Source organism: Agelaius phoeniceus, chromosome 6, assembly GCF_051311805.1.
Source record: "Agelaius phoeniceus isolate bAgePho1 chromosome 6, bAgePho1.hap1, whole genome shotgun sequence".
NCBI classification, from domain to species: Eukaryota; Metazoa; Chordata; class Aves; order Passeriformes; family Icteridae; genus Agelaius; species Agelaius phoeniceus.
Window position 1 is genome coordinate 60,970,210 of NC_135270.1, and position 9,250 is coordinate 60,979,459.

The 9,250-nt window shown below is 46.8% G+C and overlaps 1 protein-coding gene across 1 annotated transcript; it reads right to left on the bottom strand.

The window, feature by feature from the left end:
* Window positions 1-942: 942 nt before the first annotated feature.
* On the bottom strand, window positions 943-9,234 carry SOCS4 (suppressor of cytokine signaling 4). Its single transcript, XM_054635419.2, has 2 exons — window positions 9,067-9,234; window positions 943-2,788 (listed from the first exon to the last, which is right to left on the bottom strand). The coding sequence occupies exon 2, from the start codon at window positions 2,683-2,685 to the stop codon at window positions 1,375-1,377; it is 1,311 nt and encodes a 436-aa protein (XP_054491394.1). The 5' UTR covers window positions 2,686-2,788; window positions 9,067-9,234; the 3' UTR covers window positions 943-1,374.
* Between the last annotated feature and the right edge of the window lie 16 nt (window positions 9,235-9,250).

The following is a 9,250-nucleotide window of genomic DNA, read 5'->3' on the forward strand; positions in this document are numbered from 1 at the left end:
CACCATCTCACATTCTTTCGGCAGAGGAGTTCCGGGCCCAGCTTGGGGGAAGAGATAAAGCAGGAGCAGGGATCAGAACTGCAGGTCACTGCTGCCCCTCCTGCAGCTGCACCCCGAGGCCAGCCTGGAGCTTCCTGCCTGAACCCACATCCACTGAGCCTCGTGGGATTCCACCAACAGCTCAGCAGCAGATCTGCCTGCCCATGTAATGTAAGTAATGCTTTTAGGAGCATTATCCATGCATGGTTTTCCCGTACATGGAATTTGGCAGGAAGCCATTTGACCAAATGCTTCACATTGCAAGAAAATCAGCAGACTTGTTTTCTTTTTAAATTATACTGATTTAAAAAAATAACCCCCCTACTAACAAAGTAGGAAAGTTATTCACCATCACCTCAGGCTCAACCATGCAGAATCAGATGGTTAAATATGCAGATTTTAGAGGAAATATCTTCCTTCCCACCCTCCCACCCTTGTGCTTTATCATTTAAGCAGCGGCAGCTCCTACAGCAAAAACTGGTTAATTCATGTAATGCAACAGTAACACAGAAACAGAGTTCCCAAGTCCAAGCCCCATCTATCATAAGTAACTACATGATTATCTCTTCCAGACACTGATCAAATCCCAGTTTATGAGCAGTTTGCTTTTTACTGCTATTACACAAAATGAAAAGCTCTTCCAGAACCCTGCTGCTCTGACAACGATGAGTCTTCCTCCTCTCCAACCAAAACCTTTCCAGGACCAGTTTATACGTGTTTGTTCCTGCACTCAGTGTTGTCCTTAACTTGAATTGTTTTTCCTCTCCCTGGTATTTAGTCCCCTGATATATTTATAGAAAGATCATATCCTCTTTCAAACTTCATTTTGCTTGGAATAGTAATGTTAGAAATAGACTGACGAATTTACTGCAGTGGATAGGGACAGACAGACACACACACACAGAGGCTAGAGCACTCATTTTAAAAGAAATGCAGAAAATACAGATGAGTCAATCTTTAGTTAACAGTGCATTATTTCAATCATGTCAGCAACACGTGTCAACTACAATAGAAAAGACAGATCAAGTTCAAAACTGATTTTCAGGGGTTTTTAGATCTAACGTCTATCCATCTATAGAAATACCAGAAAGCCTACCCAGAATTCCATAAAACTCTAGCCTAGGGACAGTACCAAAAGCCCATAATGAATATAATTTCTAAAAAAGAGAGCTGTGCAGACTCAAAAGTACATTTAAACAAAGACTAGTTTGGGTGGTAAATAATATTCAGAAAAAGAAAAAATAATCAAGTCTCTATTAAAAAAAAACCTAGAGGGAAAAGAGATTGAACATACTATTGTCTGTTTGGAGAAAATTTCTTTCACAAAAATATTTTCTAGCTTTGCTGCTCTGGCACATCAATCCTGAGCACTCTAACTTTTGACTTATAATGATATTCCTTGAGATACAGCTTCACCGAGGGAGGAATGGGAAGTGCATCGATACCATCATAAGTTGTACAGTTGCAAATGACCGTTCTACATATATGCTGGAGAGAGAAGGGAAAGGTCCTGTTCAGGGGAGTGGATAAAAGTGGTTCAAAGAACATACAGGAGCTTGGATCTTTGTAGTGTTCTAGGAGTCCCGTGATGTCAGGAGAATGGAAGACACAGGGATCATGAGCATCAAAGCTGAAGTTGTGATTCCACTGCTCTATCCGGGCGTGGAGGGAGCGACTGTAGCGGCGGAAGCTCACGGAGAACAAATAGTCCTCCTGGGCAGAGTCTCGCAACAGGAACGTTCCCTCTGGCTTCCCTTCCAGCAGCGCCTCAGCTGCGTATTTATCCATGACTCCCCAGTAGCAGGGGTTGTTATTGATCTGGAGGAGGTCTGGCACTAGGCAGTGGACATAATCAATCTGGGTGTGGTATTTTGGGGGCGTTTCCATCCGTAGCAGCTCGTCATCCGTTTCCCACTTGGGCTTGTTTCGTTTCCGAGAGCTTGTGCACAGGGTTATGACCTCATCGTCGGAGTCCATGTCACTCTCATCTCTACTGCTCCTGGCCACCTTACCTGTCACCAGCTCGGGCCTCGGGTCACCCCGAGAGGAGCTGCTGTCAGTGAAGTCACAGGACTGGGAGGGAGAGTCCATCCCCCCATTGGCAATCTCCTCGTCTCGCAGCTGATCCTCCCTTTCCTCGTGCTGGGATAAATCAGCAATTATCCATTCTTCTGCCTTTGGACTTATAGGGGCCGTGTGCCTTTTGATCAGGTGCCAGCGGAAAGCCAGCTCTGAGCGTGGAGGGAAAGGACACTTATCCAGCATCAGCTCGCTGATATGGATCTTCCTTTTGGATGGCAGTCCGGAGGCGTGCCGGCTGCTGCAGTTCTTTATGGGAAAGCACTGACCCACAGCATCCTGCAGCTTCTGCTTCAGAGACCGCCCCAAAAACCTGTGGCCACAGGACCTGTCTAGATCCAGCTCGATGGACGAGCAGCTGTATTTCCTCTCTTGGCTCCTTAAATTAGTCCCCGACCTTCCTGCAGCATTTGCTGGTTCGGCATCAGGACAATGCTCACTTTTCTTGGACCAGGAGAGCTTCTTCCCACTCCAGACATATCCATCCTTTCTGTCTGCACTCCTGCTCCGGCTGCTTTTGGGCCTCACGTCTGCGTTTTTCGCGCTGCTGTCCTTGTTCTCTGCCATTGTGACAGCTTTGCTTCACGAGTTGCCAGGAAGCACACACACTGTGTTTCTTGTGGGGTTTTTCTACATAAGGAAGCTTCCTCGAGGCACTTTCTGGAAATATCTAAGGAAAAAGAAAACACAGCTCAGTTAACTGCTATGCACGCTCACAATGCAACAGCAGGGCTGGTGGATACAGGACAACAGTGACAATTAATTGCTGACCACGTAAAAATCACGTGGTTGAGGTGAATTCAGTAGCACACCCCACAAATACCAGCCTGATCCCAGAAACAACTCCCTTAACCCTTCCTTGGGAAAATTATCCTCCAGAAAAAACTACCTTAACATATTTGTTGAGTTTTCATTCAGATTATGCAGCAGAGCAGAACGTTTTAGGCGTTGGCAACCTCATTGTGCCAGGGCCCATTTCAGAAGGAAACCCTTCCTGGGGCAGGTGATACTGCTTTAGCTGTTTGTGGAGCAAATCCTGCATCTCTTCCAAATAACCTTTCAAGAAGGAACAAACCAGAACAGAAACAAGTAGGTCAGAGTACAAAGAGCTACTGTACCTAGATGATATGCCTGTTTGCTACTAATCCACAGGATGGGATGCCAGAGATCTTTTTCTTAACTGACACTTTTGGGTCACTTTCGGGATAAAAAAAAAAAAAAAAACCACCTAAATTTTATCAGTCACAGATTCTGTCAGTTTTCTGAAAGCTGTTTTCCTCTGCCTTTTCAAAGGAAGGGAGCTAGGAAATACTGAGGCCCTAAGGGATTGAAATATCTGGGGCTTTACATACTGAAAAGGATTAAAACAATCCAGCCCCTTACTAAAAGCAATTTTAAAAGGCTGTGAAAGATGGAACTGCTTATTACTCATTAGAGAAGGAAGTTTACATTATTAAAATCAGTGTTGCTTTGAGACCTACGGTTGCTGATTTCATTTTCTTTTGTTTCCAAAGTTATATTGAATTCTCAAATAGATAAGAGGTTTCCTTTTGACTGCTGCACTTTGAAAAAAAGATGAAAAAAATCCTCTTTTGATTACTCAGTTGAAAGTGGAGCAGGATTTTTTCAGGATACATAGATAGCAGTATGATATGGATGCTGTACCCCCTGAGGCATGGCAGGATGTAGAAATATTTCCCATCACTTATCATAATCAGGATATTCTATGATTCTGTGATGCTTCTGCACCAAAACCACGCACAGCTCCTCTGTTGCACCGGGGCTTTTTTTCAGCTGTGGGTTTTTCTGTGTTGTTTTGGGGTTTTGGACTTTTTTTACAACTAATTGACATGGTAAATACTAAGCAGGAAAAGAAAAGGGCATCCACTTCCTCTCTCCATTCAATCCATTCTCATCATCAGGATTAGCCAGCATGACACAACCTCTCTGCAGTCCCCCGGGGCTGCTCTGCGCAGGCTGAGTTCGAGCCTCTGCTTTCAGTAAAAGAACAAGACAGCCTTGCCAAAAGGCTCACATGCAATCTGTGGGCCAAATGCATCCCAGATGGAACTTTCACCCAGGAATTTTTCACATTGCATTCCTTATTTAAAACCCGCAGACCTGAGAGCTGTGGGGGAAAGGAAAAGGCAGGGGAAGGGAGGAGATGAAGAAATGTAGAAGGAAGGTAAGAGAGGTTCAATATTGGGAATGTGCTGGAAAGAAAAATGGCATCAGAGCAATGCAGATGAATATCAAACCTCACTAGTACCAAGAGGAATCACAGGAAAGGATCCATATTTCAGCAATTACAAATCAAAGAATAAACTAAAGATTCATTTTTCTTCTCTCAGGGTTTGGCAAATTGCTTTTCAGTGAAAGCATGGCGAGACACAATGAAGACAGGAGAAAGGAAACATGTGCATATGAGACTCAAAACATCTTTATTTAGACCAGGATTGGTTCATTGATTGCTTTTGGAACCTTGATATTTTTCATCCAGCAATACCTAGAGTGAAGCAGAGAATTTTCTCCACAATTCAAAAAAAAGAGAGAAAAAAAGCAATCTCATTTACCCTGGTGATAGCTTGAAGTCACTGAAGACAAAAAGTTTTTAGATTCATCCTGTAGTAAAACACATTAATTGTCTATATATGGGATTTTTAATTGGACAGAGAGATATCACTGAGGTTGCAAAGTCAAGTACTTAAAAATTAGGATATGACAGTTTGTAATTGTTTTTGAAACCTTCAATTATCTCATTCTGCTCATCCAGCCCATATAAGGAATAAGAACATGCAGATTTTGGGCTTTTAATTAAAAACTACAAAACATACAAAGCCCAGAAGTGCCTGTTATCTCCTAACTTCAGCCTTCCAACTGAAAGAAGCTTGGGGTTTTATGGAATTTCTGTGCTGCTGTCGTATTGAGCTGTAAAGCCACCTTCCCCTTTTGTACCTTTCTCCTGTCATGAATCATTAGTGGTACCTGAACCCTGAAAGAGAAGCTGGGGAAGCAGCATGTGATGCTGCAAAGCCACGCACCATTAGCCAGAGCTGCTTCCCTGGGGTTTGAAGGGCTGCTGGAGCCCAGGCGCCGCTTCTGCCACGTCAGAGCAGGAATTGCTAATCAGGCAGAGCACTAGAGCTGTGAAAAGAGCAGGGAACAAATGAAGAAAAAAAGGGATGTCATCCTACTAAAGCCAGGTTAGTAGGATGACATCCCAGCACATCCAAGCCCATGTGCTGTGGGAGAGCCGCCTCCCAAATCCCACTGTTTGGCATTACAGCCAGGGATCACACCTTCATACCCTTCTGGATCAGTGATTCACAGCCCCACCAATAAAATGGGGAGCAAAAATAATTAAAGTGTCAGGAAGAGAAAGGCATAAAGGGCAGGGAAGGCATTCAGTGCTCTATTATCACTTGGGGCCATCCATCTAAAGCAGCTCTTCCTTTCACGGCAGCATCCAAGGGAAATGCCACGTACCTCCATTAATGGCCAGAGAGCTGCTGGAAGAGCAGGACAGGAGGGCAAGGATGAAAGAGAAGGAACACAGAGTGTACTTTTCCCTAGAGGGGAAGGTTAAATGGAGGAGTCTAGCACTGTGCAGCTCACACACATCAGATCTGAGCTCTTTTTTGGGAGAAATAATGAGTGTTCTGCCTGCAAAAGCCTCGTCCTGCACAGGGGCACTGCAGGCATCTCCGATGATGGCAGATTTGAGAAAACCCTTTTGCTGGAAACCCTTTCCCCTAAGGAAACAGCAAAGATAAAAACACACATGGGGGGATGAGCAGAGTTCACTTTGGGCCACAGGAGCCGGCTGGTAGTCCAAGGTTACCCAGCACTGTCACAGCTACAGTCCCTGAGGACAGGCAGAGAGCTGGGTGGCTTTTGCTGTTGGTTTTGTGCTCCCTCCTTCAGAAGTTCCTCTCTCTTGTCTGCAGACAAAGTGCTTTTTCTTTCAGCAGCTGATGCCTCTACCCTGAGACTTCAAGCCCAGACTAAAACCAATATCCAGCTGCTGTTTGGAGGGATAACAATATTCCCTCCTAGGCAGGGGTAGGCTGCAAGCCACAGCTGTGATAAGACAGCGACAGCCTCGCCATATGTCTAATCAATAATGCCAATACCATACATGTAGACAGCCCTTTTTTTTTTCATTTATTCAATAAATACTTGAACACTGAACTGCTTTAACCAGATACTTCTGTCCTGAGCTGCTGGATCCTTGCCTCTAGCCCAACAGTCCTCTTCATCAGGCTGCTTCCCTTTCTGTACAAAGAAGGAGCAGATGGTGGGGGGTCTCCAGCCCAGCCTCCCCCTTGGAGTGGGATTGCTGCCAGTGTGGGCTCAGGGGAGCCTGGCCACGTCCTGAAAAGCTCCCAGGATGAAGGTGCCACCACCTCTCTGGTGCTCCCTCACTGCACAACCCTCCTAGTGCAGGAAGTACTTGGAAAGTTTTCTGTCCAAGCACACACGAAGCGTTGCTGTATTGTTCCTCTAATTAAACAACAAAAGAAGGCTCACAAAGAACAATGAATCAATTTTGGAATTGTTATGGAAGTTGATTTTGTAGGGCCGATAAAATCTTGAGAGAGAAGAGCAAGCTGCAATAAACTGGAGTACTTTTTCTTTCATAACTTACATGAAAGTTATTTTAAAACAAAATCTCACTGGTCACAAGCTGCTTTCATTAATTTCTCCCAATTAGATTTTGGCCACAAGACCACATTTTAAAACCTGACCTTCCCAACCTACTAAGGATAACAATAAATCTCAATTCCTTTGTCTTAAATTATTTTTCTTCAGTTCTGGCTTTAATTTGATTTATGATACCATCTAAAAATATCTAAGCTTGACTCCAGAGGCCTTTACAGCAAATTAAAGCAATTATCACACATAGACACAAAAAAGAAAAAGACTTTCTAAAGGTACCATTTGCAACCTAAATATTTATTCCTTGGAAACACCTTTGATTTATCCCCAGAACTGTAGGAGGAGGGGGGGCATGCCCAGCTAACCCCAACACGGGGGATATTTTATTCACTCCCAGGAGGTGGAACTGAGCTGGCAGCAGGTGCCAGAGGTGAGGGCTGCTCCTATCTCCTGCCTTAATGAAGCTCTGCTCATTAAGTGTGGCAGGAGAGATGCAGGCAAAGCTCAGCGGCCTCTCCGGCACTAAATCAGTGAAAGCTTTAATGGTCCATGACCAACACTCCGTGCTCCACCCAGAAACCGAGGGGAGAGCAGCAATTCCCGGCTCGCAGCCACTCACACCTAATAATCAAGGCAGCAGCAGCAGCCCGAGTTCCCAAACTCTTGACTTTGCATTTGGTGCCTTGTCACTTCAGACAAAGCTTGCAGTCCCTTGGACAAGTGACCACCCCTGAAAAAGCTCCCCCTGAAAAACCTCCCCCCATTTTTCCTCTGCTGTTCAGAGAGTGATCCCAGCAGGCAGCACCTCCAGACAAGGAAATTCGTTGTTACATAGAAGCGAATGTAAAATGGCTTTCGTACTGCAAAACACTTTAAGTGCAGTTTCTATCGGAGACTCTGAAAATTAAAGTGATTAAGAAAAATAAACACATTTGACAGGCATTTGTCTCCATCCCAGGCAGCGGCTTGCAGCAGGAATAGCTTGGTCTTCCCACTCATCTGATAAGCAGTTCAGCTCCGAATCATTTCTCTAGAACACATTATCCTCGCCAGAAATCACGATTTACTGAAATATGTAGGATACACCCATGGAAAACATGTCTCTACACAGCTTCCACGAGGTTTAATAATGAAATCTGGCCATATTTCTATATTTTTTTTTAAAGAAGTGTGCCTGCTTTGTAATCCTGTCACTTATTCATTCATGAAACTACCAGCAATGTGAGTGTTAGAGAGAAACACATTTCCAATATAAATAAATCACTCTGCTCACCCCAACAACCAATAACCCCGCTGCAGAGCAAAACTGAAGATAAAAGGGCTTTTCCTGGAAGCAATTTTTTCTTAGAAACAGGAATAAACTGGGCCAGATCATTAAAGCTACATAAAGGGAAAACAGATAACGCTGTTTTTTCCTCTTTATTTCAGGTATGTTCAATTCTAGCGTTTTTTTAATCCTTCAAGAGATTAGCCAGGATGCTTTCTTCCTATTTTTCAGCTAAAAAAAAAAAATAGCTGAATGATTTTTGCAGTGCAATCACTACCTGCCTGACTACCACTGCTGTCAACTCCACCTCGCACAGGCATCAGGATGGCTGGAATTCCAGAGTAATTCCATAATGACCATAAGGATCTCCAAAGGGACAGGTCCTGCGGCTGGGTGAGCACAGCCCCCGCTGTTACGGGGGTGCTGCCCAAGGGGGGCGGAGGGCAGAGGCTTTTCCCCTGTGCCTCTGGAGGAGCTGCCATTAAATCCATACAGATTTAAGGATAAGCCGGGAATGAACGTGCCCTGTTTGTGTTCGGGTACATACGTCGGGCACGGGGTTTTTCGGAGGGGAAGCACACAGACCGAACCCCCCGGTGACAGAGCGAAGACCCCGGACCGGATCCCCCCGCGGTGAGCGGAGACCCCGGGCTGAGCGCCCCCGGTGCCAGGAGACCCCGAGCCCCCCGGGCACTGACAGCGGCTCAGACCCCAGGGACAGCAGAGCCCGGACCGAGCCTCCCCCGGTGACAAGGCTCAGCTCCTTGTCGAGTTACCCCGGTGACAGCAGAGCCTGGACCGAGTCCCCCCGGGGGACAGCGCTGACCCCGCTCCGAGCACCGCGGTGACAGAGGGCGAACCCCCGGCCACCCCCACCGGTGACCGAAGACCCGGTCCGAGCCTCCCGGGGACTGGCAGGGCACAGCCCCGAGCCCCGCCGGTGACAGGAGACCCCGATTTCCCCAGCTCACCCCCGCCTGCCGCCCCTCAGCCCCGTCCCCGCCGGCCCGGCCCCAACTCACGGTGGTGCGGCGGGCGCTGCCCGCGGGGCCGGCGCTCTCTCTGTCCCCAGCCGGGTGCCGGCGCTCGGCGGGCTCGGCGCTGCCAGCCGCGGCCCCTCACCCGGCCGCCGCCGCCGCCATCCCCGCTGCCGGGGCCGCCCCGCGCCCGCCCCGGCCCCGCCCCGGCGCTGACGGCTCGGGCCCG